The sequence below is a fragment of the Jaculus jaculus genome, chromosome 12 (assembly GCF_020740685.1).
Source record: "Jaculus jaculus isolate mJacJac1 chromosome 12, mJacJac1.mat.Y.cur, whole genome shotgun sequence".
In the NCBI taxonomy this organism is placed as follows: domain Eukaryota; kingdom Metazoa; phylum Chordata; class Mammalia; order Rodentia; family Dipodidae; genus Jaculus; species Jaculus jaculus.
In genome coordinates, this window is record NC_059113.1 from 44,104,420 (window position 1) to 44,121,708 (window position 17,289).

Below are 17,289 nucleotides of genomic sequence, written 5' to 3' on the forward strand. Positions count from 1 at the left end.
TAACCGTGGAGGATGCAGAGATCTGGCTCCATGGAGCCATGTTTAAGTGCTGCCTGTCTGCCCTGTCTCTGAGGTAGAGACACACAACTGTGTACCATCCTGCCAAGCAAGTGTCAGGAGAAACTTGCTGCTGTCAGTTTGAATTGAGTGGTGTGAAGCAGGAGGCCAAAGAGAGGGAGAAATCTAATTTGAGAACTGCAGACTGAGTCACTTATCACATAATGCTTCCCTGGAGTCAGTCTGCCTCTAGAACTGAGAATAAATAATAACAATCTCTGTGTTTGGAGGGGATTTATAAATCAAAGTGCTATTGTGCTTCTTACCTTTGTGGGCAGGGCTTGTTGAAAATGTGTGGCAATAAAAAAGAGTGTTATGTCATAATTTAACCTAATTAAGCAGGAGATTGATGCTAATGGAATTCAGATTGCATGCTTGAGGTTTCATGACTGAGAACGGAGGAGTCATGCCCAGCCACAGATACTGTGTTCATTTGGTCCTGCCAGAAAATTTTACACATATTATATGTGTGTGTATACATTTGAGATTCTCTGGTCATTATGTAGTTATGTGCCAATGAGCTTGATTATAATTACAATTATAAATATATATGCATATTATACACATACCCATTCATGAGTACAAACACTGCACACACTACACACACACACATACACTCACACACTTTTTCCTTGTAGTCAGTGAAGGGTGGGATGGGTGACACATGAATTGCTATGTTCTTTTTAACAATACCACGTGTTTCCAAGGGCCTCACTCACACCTATGCTTCTAATGTACTTTAACCACCTGAATGAAAACAAGGGTTATTTGTGGCTGATGTCTTCAACACATAAATGCAATTGTGCACATATTCCTCACATCACAAGGAGAGTCTTATTATGAGAGGGCTCCTAAGAACTTTGAGTACTGCAACAGAGACATAAACCATCCATTTGCAACCCTCATTGTTTCACCAGAGCCAATAACTACACAATGAATTGCAGACAAATACACAAGGGAAAGAAAGAAAAGGTGAAGACCAAATGCCACAAGGTATAAATAGGAGGCAGACAGTGAAGGTAGGTCCATGAGCATTCTCTGACCTTAGCACATGAGGGCAGCAGGAAGCATTCCAATTTGCAGGAGTAATCCTTAGCAAATGTCTGAAACATATGAAACAAGCTCAGGTTTTCTCACTGGAGCTGAGCATGCTTAATGGACTAATGGTTGCATGCAGGTAGAAATGAGTGTAGCAGGTGAGGTGAAAGACACATAGTCTCTACACAGAAGGCACCGTGTTGGTAAAGGAAAACATCACATGGAGCATGGGTGAGGACCGAGGAAAAGAGCGGGAATTACCCAATCTGAAGCTGATTTTCAGGTTCAAGGTTTATTCTGGACAAACTTAGGTTCACAACCTACCATCAGCAGCATTCACCTTGCCAACACTGCATAAAACACATCTGAAATCCCAATATCTAGTAAAATTAGGATTAAAAACTTCATCTGCATTAACCTCTGAACACATTGTGTCTTTACAACTAAGATGAATACAACTCATTTGTTCTTTAGTTGTTCACAAGTAGTGACCCGTAACTATGTGTGGTCTGTCCTCTATAATCCAAAGAAGGTTCTTAGTAGGCAGCTGGGCACAGTAGACTCAGAGATAAGGAACACGTGCTGTGTACTGTCCCTGCATAGGAACACATTCCCCAAGCCACTGGGTTCTGATAGATTCTCCTAGAAAACTGTCCCATCCTGTTCAGACATCATGTGTTATAAACAGCCAATTATTATTAAATGAAAATACATCTATTAAATTGTCTTTCAATAAAGTAAATCGGGGAGACATGCCATGGAGCCCTTAGTTACTACCGCTGTTTATGAAGAAATCAATCTTTTAAACTCTAGCCATGTAAAGTTGCCCCCACCATTTTCCTCAAGAGAAAGAGAGCTGGTGTTGGAGTCTCAGGCATTGGAGCCTCATCCCTGGCTGATTCAACCAAAGAGGAAAGGTCAGTTTTTTGTGCTGAACTCTATTTTCTTGCATTTTCTGCATGATTAGATGGTAATTAAGCTTTAATGAGAAGTGTTTGCCTGATTACTGTTAACATAATTGCAGCCGTCAGTTCATGTCCCCCTGTTTTACATGCTGTGACAAGTGGCCAGGACAATGGACATTTGATGGGGGTGATGTCTTCTGAGCACCCTCAGTTCATTTCCCAGTGGAGGACATTTTATCAGACATGAAGTGAAGTGACATAAACACACACTGAGGGCTTGAAACACAAACACTGAGGAATTAACAGTGGTGGATTCCTCTTCAGGGAAGCATTCCTGTCTGAACATAACTTTAAAGTAGGCTTGGAAAATGATTTGAATGTGTTAACCACATAAGCATGAGGACCTCAGCATCCACAGAGATGCTCGGTGGGCATGGCTACACGCCTGCAATGCCAACAATTGGGAGGTAGAGGGGGCGTTTTCTAGGAAAGCTGGTGGTGTAGATTGAACATATGCCCTCCCATAAACTCACGTGCTTTATTAAAGCTTGTAATTGTGACATCCAACTGCATGACTAGAAGAGCTGTCAGTGGGGGTGGACACTGGGGTCCAGCCCTAAGGTGTGTTCAGGGACAGATCTGATGTGTAGTCCAAATGTCTGCAGAGAGGTTTGAGCTCTGGCCGTGCCTACTTGTGGTGCTGGCTGCTTGGTGGTGTCTCCTTGCTTGGTTTTGTGAATGGGAGCCAGCTTCTTCCAACATTTGATAGAACTTTCCCTGTGTCTGCAAGCTTAAAATAAGTCCCTTCCACCCCCCCCCCAAACTGTGTGTGGTTTGGATGTTCACCCCAAAACTGGAAACTGCTAGACAAATTAGAGGGAGAGCTCTGAGGTTTAAGCAAGAGACACCGATTCAATAAACAAGGTGGAGAATGACCAAGAAAGAGACCTGATATCAACCTCTGGCTTCTATGTGCCTCAAAACACACAAACACACATATGTACATATGCTCATACCACATACACATATATAGGAAAAAATTAAAACAAAAAACAAAAATAAAATGGGGGAAGTGACAATTGTTAATTAAAATATTACTAATATTATGTCAAACTATTGCTTTCAAAAATGTGTATTGAACTGTGAAAAATGAAAAGATTATGTTTGATTTCCAACTAGCTCCTACATAGCAGGTATCTCATAAGTAAGAGGGATTCATAAAGACTTATATCACTTGAAAGGTGAACAGAGGCCCAGTCCTTGTGCTCAGCATTATAAGGTTATCCACAGCAGAGCCAAGCACATGCAGCAGATACTTCTGTAAAGCATCCAGTCAAAACCCTTGATTCCCACTGTGTGGGTACTTCACTGAAGATGGTTGGGCCTTTATCATTAAAATTATTAAAGGGATCAGTGGGAGTGTTTGACTGAGAATGGATTCACCTATGAAGCACACATTGACAACAGATAAAATGGGACTTGCCACATAATTAAAGATTTTCCCAGATGTACAACATATCTGAGAGCTTTTCAGGCTTATCCATATAGCAGAGATGGAAGCCATGCTTATAATTATGACCCAAAAACATGAAGGCCTCTGCCCTCAAGACATTTATATCTATCACGTGATAAATAATTTCCTTACATCAATTGCTCTGACTACTATATCAGAAGGAGATGGATTAAAGGGCTTGCATCTGCCAAAGATTCTCTAGGAACTGACAAACCAGAAATTCCAACACTACTTTAGTCCCTAATCCTAACCCTAAAAGTAACCTTACTTGAAAACCAAAATATAACCCTAATCATAACCATAACCCAAACTCTACTCAAAATCTAGTGCTAATCCTAACCCAAAACCTAACTCTCACACTTCTTGATGTTCTACACATAACCTGGTACTGACAAGAAACCCTAAACCTACTTGAAACCCCAATGCTATCCCTACTTGAAAACCTAACCCTAACTCAAAACTTACACATGTTTGAAACCCTAACCCTAACCTTAACATTACATGAAACTCTAAACTTAATCTTTTTTAAACCCTAAACCTAGCACTAAGTGTTTCTCTTGCTCTTTCTACCTGCTTTCCCCCTTGAGCTAAGGAGCCAGACAGAGCCTGTTATGATGGTGTGAACTTTATAAATACTGGGACACATTGTGTCAAGACCTGTGTCTGGAACACACATTATATGTCTGTATAACACTCTGTGTTTTGCACACACAGTGTACATCTCTGTTACAACTGCCTGTTCTGCATTTGTAGAGTATATCAGTACTACACACTGCCATTATCTATTTTCCTTGATTGCCCAACAAAATCCAGTGTGTGGCTGTGTGTGTGTGTGTGTGTGTGTGTGTGTGTTAAAAATGTTTTAAATTAAAATTTTACTGGAGGCCAGCCTAAGATGACATAGTGAATCCCAGGTCAGCATGGGCTAGAATAAGACCCTATCTTGAAAAATCAAAAGCACAACAACAACAACAAAAACATCAAAATTTTGACATGGAGAGATGCCTCAGTAGTTAAGGTACTTGCTTTCAAATACAGCACCCACATAAAGCCAGATACACATGGTGGCACATGTGTCTGTAGTTCATTTGCAGTGGCTAGAGGCACTGACAATCCTAGTCTCCCTCTCTAATAAATAAATAATAAAATACTTAAAAAAGAAGATGAAAGGATTCCTAAATTATTGGATTAGTAGTATTAATATTGTGAAAATGATTATAATATCAAAATTAATCTACAAATTCAATGGTATAAATTTGATATAAAAACAGAAAGTAGTGTACCTAAGAGAAGGAAAAGAATTAGACTTGGGAGAAGCCGACATAGGGAAAGGCACTAGGATGTATGAAAATGCTATAATAAGACACATTACATTCTATGTTAACTTGAATTTCACCATATATATGTGTGTGTGTGTGTATATATACACATATATATATTCCTTTATTATCTGAGAGAGAGTGGTCTGGGGTATCAAACCTGGGTCCTCATCGTTCTCAGGCAAGCACCTTAACCACTCATCTTGCCAGTCCCTCCATCTTCTTTCTTGTGTGGTCATTTGCACACTTGTTGGCTTGGTTTCCTTTTTATTTGGGAAACTTCTTGCTGAGCACCCAATGTGCAAGCACTCATTGCTGGGATACTTGGGAGAGGAAAACCATCTGCTTTTAGCAGCAGTGCCATGACTCCCCCAACCCTGCTCCTGCAGAGAGTTCTGCCGCTGAAGCTGTGTTCAGCTTACTTGTCTGTTCTTTTCATTTTTTTTCAGAAGTTTTCAGGAATCCACTTATTTTCTATGTGATTTCCAAACTTCTTCCTCTCTTTAGGATGATCATTGTTTATCCTCATCATCCTTGTTATTATTAGTCTGACTCTCTTCTCCACTGGCTTTCACAGAAACAGCTTCCCACCTACCATCTCACTCAGACATTCTATGCTGCTTTCTAAGGATGCAGTGGAAATTACCCACCTTGTTGTGTGTCCTGAATCTCTTATATGACCCAGGTCAACTGTGCTCAGGGAAGCTGCATGGGTTGTCATAGGGAGACCATCTTTAAGGAGTGCAGCTTTGAATGTGGAGACTGTCCATGATGCCCTAGGCCAACAGAGTCCTGAGCACAGGGATAGGAGTCACCCTCCTCTTCTTGGATCAAGAAGAGAACTCAAATTCATAACCCCCTGACTGAGTTTTGATACCTTGTTTTTTCCTTTCTACAGACTTTTTGTTGCAGGTGTGTGTGTGTGTGTGTGTGTGTGTGTGTGTGTGTGTGTGTGTGTAGGCCAAAGAACAGCCTTAGATATCATCCTCAGGAACCTGATCGTCTTCTATTTTAAACCAAATCTCTCATTGGCCTGGAGGTTACTTATTAGGCTAGACTGTCTGACAAGGGGTCCTCAGGGTTTTTCCTGTTTGTACCTTCCCAGTGCTAGATTACAGACATGAACAATGATGCCTGATAGTTCTGTTTGGGTCCTGGGGATCAAACTCAGAGTAGCACTTTCCCAATCAGGCATCTCCCAAGTCCCTGTCTACAGACTTTGAAATCCAATCTCACAGAATTTTGTTCAGAAAGAGTCTGAGTATAAGCATACAGCATTTACCCAGGGATATGGTCTTTCTGCATATACCAAACTCCATGGAGGGTTATGAATGAGAGATGAGGCAGTGGGAAGAAATCATATATAGATGCTCTGCTAAGTCAGATGGAATTGTCCACATTCAATCTTTATTTACCAGTCTACATGTGGTAAAGTGGTGCACTGAGGGCATGATAAAATAAAATGTCAGTTTTGATTGCGTGGAAATTTTTATATAGGTGTTTTGTTTTGGCTCTTAATATGTGAAATAATTATATGGAGAGGAAAAGAAATACTTATGATACTCAATTATTTACAGTAAAGGACTTATTCTTTTTTAAAAATGATAATTAGGAATATGCCCTCTGAAAGCAGAAGAGTGCATTATAAAAGTAAATTATTCTAGAATTTGGACAAGAATTTGAGAAAGGGAAGATCGAAAATAAACAAAAGGATAGCAACAAAACTAAATATACCCCACTCCATTCAGCACTGGTGCCCTTTGGTATTTACCTGATGGAATTGAAAAATTCTGTTCACACAAAAATCTGCACATGAAAGTTCTTGGCTTCTTCATTTATAATCATATGGACTTGTAAGCAGTGGAGGTGCCCTTCAGTAGGACATAGACAGGTGTACACAGACCCATCCAGACAATGGACTGCTACTCATCTCTAAACAAACAAGCTACTCAGCCTTGAAAAGATATGGAGGAAATTTAAATGCATTCTGCTAAGAGTAAGAAACTCATCTAAAAAGGTTGTTTGTTATATAAACTCAGCTATGTGGCATTTGGGGATAAAAATACTACAGACAAGGACAAGGTTAGAGGTGTTAGAGATAGATAAAGGAACAGAAGTGAGGACAGAGGTGGCCAAAAGAGAGGGGGGGAGTGAGGGTCAGGGGAAGAGAGCATCTTTATGGATGTAAAATTACTATTCAGTATGATACAGTGATGGTAGCTACATTAATGCACGTTTATCTGAACCCATAGAATGAAAAACAGTGCAATTGTCAGCATGAATGTGGACATTCAGGGATAATGATGTGGTAGTGCAATGGATGGACTGTGATGACTGCGTAGTTTGGGGGACTGTGTGGGATGATGAGTGTTTATAAATCCCTGTCCTTTCTCTTCAAGTTTGCTGTGAAACTAACAGTGTTGTAAACACAAAGTCTGCTGAGAATAAAAGGCCCAAATCTCACATTATGGAAAATAAGGAAACAGAATCTCATCTATCACCTCATTATTATTATTATTATTAATTTTTTGCCAAGTAAAGTCTATCAACCACTGATCTATCACACACCTCAAATCAATGAGCTATCACACACTGTCAACAAATGAGTAATCATACACCCTCAACACTGATCTACCACAAATCATCAATGAGTTATCATATACCTCCAACTCCTGAGCTACCACATACTGTCAACAAATGAGGGATCACACATCCTCAACCACTAAAGTATCACACGCCTTCAACCACTGAGCTACCACATACTGTTCAGCAAATTAAGAAGACAAAGAATCCTTTTATTTGGCAACAAAAAACCAAGGAAGGGCTGGAGAGATAGGTCAGTGGTTCAGGCACTTGCCTGAAAACCCTAATGACCTGAGTTCACTTCCTCAATACACACATAAAGCCAGACAAACAAAGTGGCACATGCATTTGGAGTTCGTTTGCAGGGGATAGAAACCCTGGTGCACCCATTCTTCTTTCTCTCTCTTATTTCTCTTTCTCTCTTCTGTGTCTCTCTTCTCTTGGTCTCTGTCAGCTTGCATATAAAATGAAACATTTTCTTTAAGTAAGGTAAGGTTTGTAATCTTCAAAAACCGGGATTCTTCAAGGAAGGTTGGATGCTATGGGATCTATCCTTTAATAGAACAGCGAAAATACTTCCACATAAATGAATGATTCCATAGACATGTGTCTGCAAATTAATGCCTCAAAGCATAGAAACAACAGTGTGAGAAAGCATGCATACTATAACCTCCCTCAATTTCATTAGCAACCTTTTAAAGCATTAAATTGACCCAAGTCAATTTCCTTATGTAAATCCTACATATGGCTCACCACTGACCTGCCAAATGACAAATTGTGTGTGAATGTGTTCATAAGCAGATCCACTTGTTTTATGACAGTGGCTGACCTTGAGTGCCACCAAATTACATAGCACCTTTACCTGGTGCTCTTTGAAGGATACTAAAAGGTTGACATGCCACAGGGTATGCCCATTTTATTCTTCTCAGGGAACAACCCATTACAATATGCTGGAGAGCAAGGACAGGCGCTACATTAAGTAGATAATAGTTTAAGTGAGTGAATGTGGTTCTTGCTAATAATTCACCAGAAGCTACTCTATTAGCTACTTAAAACTTTAGCATTAGAGAGCAGAGATGCAGGACACATCTAAGATTGGAGGTGAAACGGAAGGGAATTGATGTGCATCTCATTGGCAGGCTGATGTTCCAACACTCATATTCCAATGGACAGTCAGCAAGCACAGAACCACTACTGAGTTTAGAGAGAACCAGATAGAGACCATATTTCCTTACATGGAGCACATCCACTTTGCACTCAAGTCTCGATATTTACTGTCTAATTGAAACTTTTAACATCCCCCTTTCCCTGACATAGCTAAGAAGCTGTATTGATTGTGCCTATCTTGTAATGAAACAGTTTCATAAGACTATCTGTCCTCTTGACCTTGACTGGTTTAGAACACAGAACCCTCAAAGATGGCCCATGATATCTGAGAAGAGACCCTCTCTAACCTCATCCCTTCTCCTGAAATAGGCCATGGCAAATCCTCTGATCTTCCTCTAAGGTCAGTTAAGAGACTTTCATTCCAGAACAGTCCTTCCTATGCCCAGAGGAAGGTAAACAGGAATGTAGAAACTCTTAAGCATCAGCGTTCCCCAAGTCCCTCATTAACATTTTCCTCCATGCATGCTTCCTCATGGCTCTCCCTCTTCCCTCAACTCTTCATTTATGATTTTTCCCACATGTTGTGAAACTGTAAACGACTTAATTTTGGCTATGCTCTGTTTTTCTTGTTAATCTCTTTCTTTGTCATGGAAAAAGAAAAAACAAAAGTAATCTTCACTTCCCACCAAAGTGAAAAAAAAAAAGAAAAAGAAAAAGAAAAACAAATACACACACAAAAAGAAATGCCTTCTGCACTAAAAGGTATGTTTTCTAAAGTTCAAGCTACATACAACAAAATATTGTACCCATGAAAGAAGAAGCTTAGTGCCCAAACCCTGGTTTCAACAAAGAAGTACAAGTATTTCACCTACTGGAGAACTGGATGGAGAATCCTGACTTGCTGATGAAGAAGTCACTGTCGAACTGTAGTGTCAGTGAGTTGAAGGTGCTGTGGATGTCCTCCGGCAGAGCTGAGCCGCTCCATTCCTTCAGCAGGATGTTGCTGTCCACAGGGCCATCCCAGACTTTAAGGATGTCGTGAGCCATCTCCGTGTCAAAGACAATGAAATGCAGGCTGCAAAGAGAGAACCCAGCCTTTGTGCTCAGTCTAAATCACACTTCTTCCTCACAGTAGCCATCCTAGCCTCAGGTGGCAGTGGACCACTAGCTCATGTCATGTCCACTGAGTCCCACCAAAACAGCTGTACCCACATCGAGGAAGAATGAGGGGATCCAGATTCCCAGCAATGACTTCCCTTGTGAAAAGTGTAAGATACACAGACCTCTCCAGGCGGCCACGGTGCAAATAAAGATAGAGAGATCAGCTATGTTTAAGGGGAACGCTTTAATACTGCCGAATGTTTTCATCATTCTAGCTGGTCCACACATTCCAAAAATGAGTTTGTTACAGCTCCGTTTTGTGTTTCATATTATGGCTGTTCTCAAAGTGCCCATAAGATGGCAGCAACTACAGCAGCAGAAAGATGTTTCCATCAGACCTTATTCCTACCTGGCCTGCTTCATCTACCCTGATGTATTTGCTTCTGTAAGTTTTATCTCCATAAAATGTACAGCACTTGAGATATCAACACAAAGGCAGAAATGCCCCAAATAAATACACTTCTATTAGCCATATCCCACAACGTAAAAATCTCCATTCCCAATCTCACGTGGCAACAGGGAACATGCAGTCCTTTGTATAGGGAGGAGCAGATCAAAGAGTTTGGCTAAAGCCAAAGAGTTTGGCTAAAGCACCCAAACATCTGTATTTCCTGAGTGAGCTATCTACAGGTTTTCACTTAACGGCTTATGGTTCATTGGGCTGGAGACAGATTCTCCTTAGCGGACTTACACGGAACTGTATGCCAACCTCCCCTAGGCTGCTTTGCACATGTGCCCAGGGCAGGTATAACTTATCTGTGCAAAGTATAAAATGTGTAGTGTATCTCTGGTCGTACACTAAGATGAAGGGTACATAAGGTACAGAACACAGCAGAATTCATTCCGCACCATGCATTTTTCCAATATTTGGCTTTAGATGCTTCAAATCTTTTTTTTTTTGATTCTTGTTTATTTTTTATTTATTATTTTTTAGTTGTGATACAGAGATTTAGATATTATTCGTTCTAGCATTTTCAAGAACCATTTGTTTTAGTTGATTCTTGCCCTTCATCCTCTCCCTCGACAGCCTGTGCCCAAACTCCCATTTCCTCCATACCAATAGCTGCCCCCCTTCTGTTAACATGCCATGTGTATCTTCTGCCCTTTCCTGACTCATATTATTACTGACTCTGGGTTACCATTCTAGTTTTATAGGCTTTACTGACATTTAACCCCTATATACATGCACTCATATGTATCACATGCTAGGGCATCAGAGAGAATATGCAGTTTTGGTCCACTTCACTTAATATAATTCTTTCCATCTTTGTTCATTTTCCTGCAAATTTCCTTTATTCCATGCTGTTGAATAAAATCCCATTGTACATATATACCACATTTTCATTACCCATTCACCTGACAATGGGCATCTAGGCTGATTCCAATTATTAGTTATTATAAATAGAGCAGCAATAAGCATGGATGGGTAATTAACTCTGTTGTAGAGTGTGGTGTCCTGAGTTACATGGGAGTTCAATGTCTAATTCTTGAGGTGGCTCCATACTGTTTTTTTGTTTGTTTGTTTGTTTGTTTTGGTTTTTTCAAGATAGGGTCTCACTCCAGGCTAGGATGACCTAAAATTCACTATGGAGTCTCAGGGTGGTCTCAAAATCACAGCTATCCTTCTACCTCTGCCTCCTGAGTGCTGGGATTAAAGGTATGTGCCACCACACCCTGCTTATACTGATTTTTATAATGGCTGCTACAAATAAAATGTATGAACCCATTCATGTCGCCCCTTCCACACCACCAACCACTTGTTGTTCCTCTCATGCTGCCCTGTGCATTGTGCCATTTCCATTTAAGTTTTCAATATCTCCATGTGTGCAAGTATCTATGTGACATGACAATGGCCCACTGTGTATGATTCATGTTAAGTGTCCAATTGGGTCTTATGTGTCATCCCATTCTCAGGACATTTTTACATGTAGCACCATGAGTGTACTTCACTGAAAAACATACCAAATTATTAATTTAATTCAAAAACATAAGTAGGTACTTTATTTTTGCAGCCCTGTATCTAAGCCTCATTGGTCTCTTCTTTTCCCTGACGGCCTATGGCATTGCAGCAGACACTCTGGAACACCAGTGCAAGGGTCACTCCAGGCCCAGCATAAAGAAATAAATGCCCCCTCCTGTTTCTTGTACCTCTGACCTCAAGGTGTTGTACAAAGGCCCTGATTTTGCCCAATTCCCTAAACTGTAGGTTCCAGTTTCTCCCAAAGTAAGTTTGATGGATGGATGGCATTTTGTTTATTTTTTTTCCATTCATAATCATCTTTTTATGTTTATAGGTCTTCTCTTCATCAATATAGGCCTACAATTCAACCAATATAATGGTGAACCATCAGTGTGTCATGTCCATCTCTAGGAAGGCCAAAGAAGTCAGCGAGCTAACACAGAGTTCATATTACAGTGAGTGCAGACAGGAACTAATAGTAACAAGCAATGAAGAAAAGAACATGGCAGTAAATGGTGAGCATAACAGAAAGAAACACAAAAGTAGAGAGGAGAGGTGGGCATACAGAACTGCCAGGCTTGGGGAGAGGGAGAGACTGGAGGGTGGCATGGGACAGAGATGCTTAGCTACACTGTTGAAGGAAGATGTGATCAGAGGCTTGAAGAAACTAACAGGGTGTGAAATTGTCACTGGAGGAGCGGGGATAAGGCAAACAAAACCTCTATCTACCACATATGGTTCCAGACTTTGTGGAAAGCTAGGATCCCAAGGTAGCCAGAGCAGAAAAAGAGTGAGAAGTGAGACCTGAGATTAAAAAAAAAAAAAAAGAATGAGAATGCTAGGCTCTGGGCTGACAGGAAAGGGGATGGAAGAAACAAGGTTTTGCAAGATTTTTTAAAGTACTTTGTCAAATGACAGTGAAACAGGTGTCTTACCAACAATTTAGACATTTTAAAATGTGTTTGTTTATTCTGCTCTGTGTTATGGAAGTTGACTATGTGACCTTCCAGAGTAATGCCAACAGATCCCAAGAGATGGGCAGATTCTGTATACACTCTTAAGGGAGAGAAAACAGGGCTAGATGACATGGGGGGAGAGAGGATAGGATAACAAGATGAGGGGAAGGCTTAGCTTCAGAAACTGAAGGGCGGGGCTTGCCATCATCTGAGCTGAAAAAAGTTGCAGCTGGGGCATGTGTGAAGCCAATGTATAGTGGGGTCTCTCTTAACCTGCTGAGCTCAGGCATATAAAGACACAGAGCAAGAGCCTGTAGGCAGGTCTTACTCATGATGAGAGGCTTGAGGGGAGGTCTAGGTGGCAATACAAGACATTCATGTTTTCAAAGATTTGTTTTAAGCAACAGCACTGGTAAAATCATATAAGGACATGGATAGTGTGATGGTTTGATACAGGTGCCCCCCCATAAACTTATGTATTCTGAATGCTAGGTTCCCAGCTGATGGAGATTTGGGAATTAACATCTTTTGGAAGAAGTGTATTGTTGGGGGGGGGGTTATGGGTGTTATAGCTGGTTTCCCAATGCCAGGGTTTGGCACACTCCCCTGTTGCTACTGTCCACCTTATGTTGGCCAGGGGGTGATGGCCACCCTCTGCTCATGCCATCATTTCCCCCTGCCATTGTAGAGCATCCCCTCAAGCATGCAAACCAAAATAAACTTCTTTTTCCTACAAACTTCTCTTGGTTGGGTGTTTTCTACCAGCAATGAGAATCTGACTACAACAGTAAAGTGGTACTGAGGAGTGGGGTTGCTGCGAGATACCTGACTGAGTGGTGTTGACCTTTTGGAGCTGATTTTCAAGAGGAATGTGGAAGGATTTGAAACCTTGGCCTAAGAGATGACTTGCAGTGCTGGAAGTACAGCTTGAAGCACTATTCTCGTCAGAGTTGAAAGACCTGAGTGCAGTAAGAACTATGGACTGTGAGGTTTGGCTTATGAGGGTGAGAAAGAGCTTTGCTTGTACTGGTTTAGCAGTTTGTGTGAGAAGCTTGCTGTTATGCCCATGTCCTGAGAAGTTGTGCAGGGTTTCTTTGCATAGAAATGAACTGGTGTGAGCAGAGGGATATGGCACAGAAAGAGATTTTTAGGCCAAAACTTTTGCGTGTTCAGTTGCAATTGAGAGATTACAATCTTTGAGATTGGACAAATTGGCTTGCACTAGGGCAACAGGAAGAATGTAGACTCTTTTGAAGGGGCCTGAGTGCTCAAGAAATGTTTTTTTTCTTCAATGTCTGCTTTATCAACGCCCCCCCCCCCTCATGGATTAACAGATTGGCACCCTACCTGGTATTGTAGAGTATACGACATGCAGGAAAGAGAAGGTCATTGAGTTTGCAACATGGTCTTTTGTTTGGAAATGGCCATGGGCAGTGTGTAGCAAGACTTCCTGCATGGAGACCAGGTGGAGCCATGAGAATGAACTGTGGATTGCAGTGGAGATACTGGTACCATGAGATGGCTGCTAAGGAATGCAATGAAGTTTTCCAGGACTGTGAGTAGCCTAGCTGGAGGGGCAGAATTAGAGCTCTAGAGATTTGTTGCTGGTTAGAATTATCAGACTTGGAGATTTGTCAATGGCTAGAGTTGTTGGACTTGGAGCTACAGAGTTTGGCATTTCCCCTGTTTAATCATACATTGCTTGAATATTTCTTTGCTATGTCCAATTCTATCTTTTGCAATGTGAAAGTTTTTTCTGTGCCATTATAAATTTTTTGAGGGTTTCTTTTTTTTTTTGGTATTATGGCTCAGTTAAAAGATCTTGGACTATGGGGATATATGAATGTCATTGGAATTGACAAAAAGCATGGAGACTTTTATAGTTGTACTGAATGTATAACCTTTTACATCATGTATGGTTATCAGTTTATGAGGGCAGGGGCAGAATATGGTGGTTTGATTCATGTGTCCCCCTTAAACTTAGGTGTTCTGGGTGCTAGGTTCCCAGCTGATGGATATTTGGGAATTAACACCTCCAGGAGGCAGTGCATTGTTGGGGGCGGGCTAATGGGTGTTATAGCCTGCTTCCCCTTGCCAGTGTTTGGCATATTCCTCTGTTGCTATTGTCCACCTTATATTGGCTGGGGGAGGGGGGGATAATGTTCACCCTTTGCTCATGCCATCATTTTTCCCCTGCCATCATGGAATTTCCCCTCAAGCCTACAAGCCAAAATAAACCTCTTTTTCCCACAAACTGTTCTTGGTTGGGTGATTTCTACCAGCAATATGAACATGACTGCAATAGATAGAGATAGAAAGAGACAGAAAAAGACCATAGATTCTGCCATACCTGATCACATTAGTTCATTTTCATTTTGTGGAATTCACTTTTTTTTTTTTTTGAATTTTTTTTTTGTTCATTTTTATTTATTTGAGAGTGATAGAGAAAGAGGGAGAGGGAGAGAGAGGGAGAGAGAGAGAGAAAGAGAGGGAGAGAGGGAGAGAGAGAGGGAGAGAATGGGTATGCCAGGGCCTCCAGCCACTGCAAACGAACTCCAGATGCATGTGTCCCCTTGTGCATCTGGGTAAATGGGTCCTGGGGAATTGATCCTCGAACCGGGGTCCTTAGGCTTCACAGGCAAGTGATTAACCACTATCCCATCTCTCCAGCCCTGGAATTCACCTTTTTAATCAGTATTTATGTCCTGATGAAATTTGTTTTTATCTGTCCTTCCTCACATCAAGAAGTTACCTACCACTTACACAATGGGCAGGTGAGTGATTTACACTGTGATATGGGTGATCATGAAACACAATTGCTTTCTGGACCTATATTGGTGATGTCTAAAAAAAAAAAAACTGTGCTAGAAAATATTTCCAACATATTCATACAATTTTCCAATAATCTTTACTATATGTGACTATCTCTATTTATAAATCAAATTATTCATGAATCCTCCATCTTAAAAAAACTTTGTCAGCTACTTTCTTTGGTAATAATCATTTCCTATATTTATTAATTGTTTTTGTTTGATTTATTTATAGAAATATGGCCAAACTATAGCCCATGCTTGCCCAGAACTCAGTTTCTAATCCAGAGTATGCTCAACCTCAAGGCAATTCTCCTGATTCAACTTTCGAGGTACTGGATTTCAAATATGAGTCACCACACTTAGTTTTTTTTTTGTTGTTGTTTTGTTTTGTTTTGTTTTTTTCAAATACATGTTTTTCTAATTTCATGGTTTTTTTTTTTTTTAAATTTAGTCTGATACTGTTTTTTATCAAATTTCTATTATCTGAGTGCTTATGTGTTAAATTATAATAAACATTTTTACTGAAAATATTAACACATGGACACTGTAATTCCCTTCTTATTAGTCTCTTTTGTCCTCCTTCCATCTACTGAATTGAGCTCCCTCTTCTTTCTAAATAGTTCTACTTTGATGGCTGATTCTTCTCTTTCATCTTCTATGTCTACTATTACATAGGATGTGTGTAGCAGTCAGTTTCATGTTGCTGAGACAAACATCCAACCAGAAACAGATTATGGGAGGAAAGAATCATTTCAGGCTTACATATTCCAGGGGAATGCCATCAACAGTGAAAGAAGATGGCTCACTTCCATAGATCCAATCATAGAGACACCATCAGAGCCAGCCCTACAAAACTGCCACAGCTCAAACTGCTCTTCACATATTGAGGACTGGACTTAAGATCCAGCCCCAGTGACATACATTTTCCTGATTAGGGCACTTCCCATTAAACACTCAAGTAACAGGAGCAATGCTTTATCAAACATATCTAAGTCTATGGGTCCATACATTCAAACTACTACAAGGTTTCAAAAAGAATATTAGTAGTGCTCTTACAGGTAGCCAGAGAAACTCCTTTATCGACATGGTGGTAGACACTGAGGAGACTCAATAATCAACAAAGCTCAAAATAAGAGGCTGTTGACAGCTCAAGACTAAATGAGACATCTTGGAGGCAGGGGTGGGAGGATTACTGTGATCATTGTGAGTTTGAGACCACCTTGAGACTGCACAGTGAATTCCAGGTCAGTCTGGGCTAGAGTGAGACCTTACCGTGAAATAAATAAGTAAGGCATCTCTACCACAGTTTCCAAACCTTGGTGAACATGTTAAATTTCCAAGTTACTTTCCTTTAACCTTATTGAATGACATTTTTTTGGCTACTAACTCTCAAAATTAAGGTAGGATAGACAGCTACTACTGGTCATAGTAACTGTGAAATTATTTGAGAGTATATATTGACTGGATATGGTAGCTTGAAAAAAAGATGATGGAAGAAGAATGGTAGAATTAATTTATGATTAGTATGAATAAATTCTTAAAAAGGAATTTTAGGGCTGGAGAGATGGCTTATCAGTGAAGCGCTTGCCTGTGAAGCCTAAGGACCCTGGTTTGAGTCTCGGTTACCCAGGACCCATGTTAGCCAGAAGCACAAGGGGACACACAAGGAGTCCATTTGCAGTAGCTAGAGGCTCTGGTGTGCCCATTCTCTCTCTTTTTCTCTCTCCTTCTTTCTCTCTGTTGCTGTCAAGTAAATAAATAAATAAAATAAACAAAAAGATTACAAAATTCTGAATTTTAAACATGAATATAAAAGATTTTTAGAAAATAAAAATTACAGAGACTGATACAAGATTAATATAGACAATATGGAAATA

At 40.4% G+C, this 17,289-nt stretch overlaps 1 protein-coding gene across 4 annotated transcripts in view; it reads right to left on the bottom strand.

The window, feature by feature from the left end:
* Positions 1-17,289, bottom strand: part of Csmd1 (CUB and Sushi multiple domains 1) — a 1,843,561-nt gene that overhangs the window by 234,996 nt on the left and 1,591,276 nt on the right. For all 4 annotated transcript variants that reach the window (XM_045131039.1, XM_045131041.1, XM_045131040.1 and 1 more), the window contains one exon: positions 9,395-9,597. In XM_045131039.1, coding sequence (XP_044986974.1) covers positions 9,395-9,597 — 203 coding nt within the window. The remainder of the gene's footprint in view (positions 1-9,394; positions 9,598-17,289) is intronic.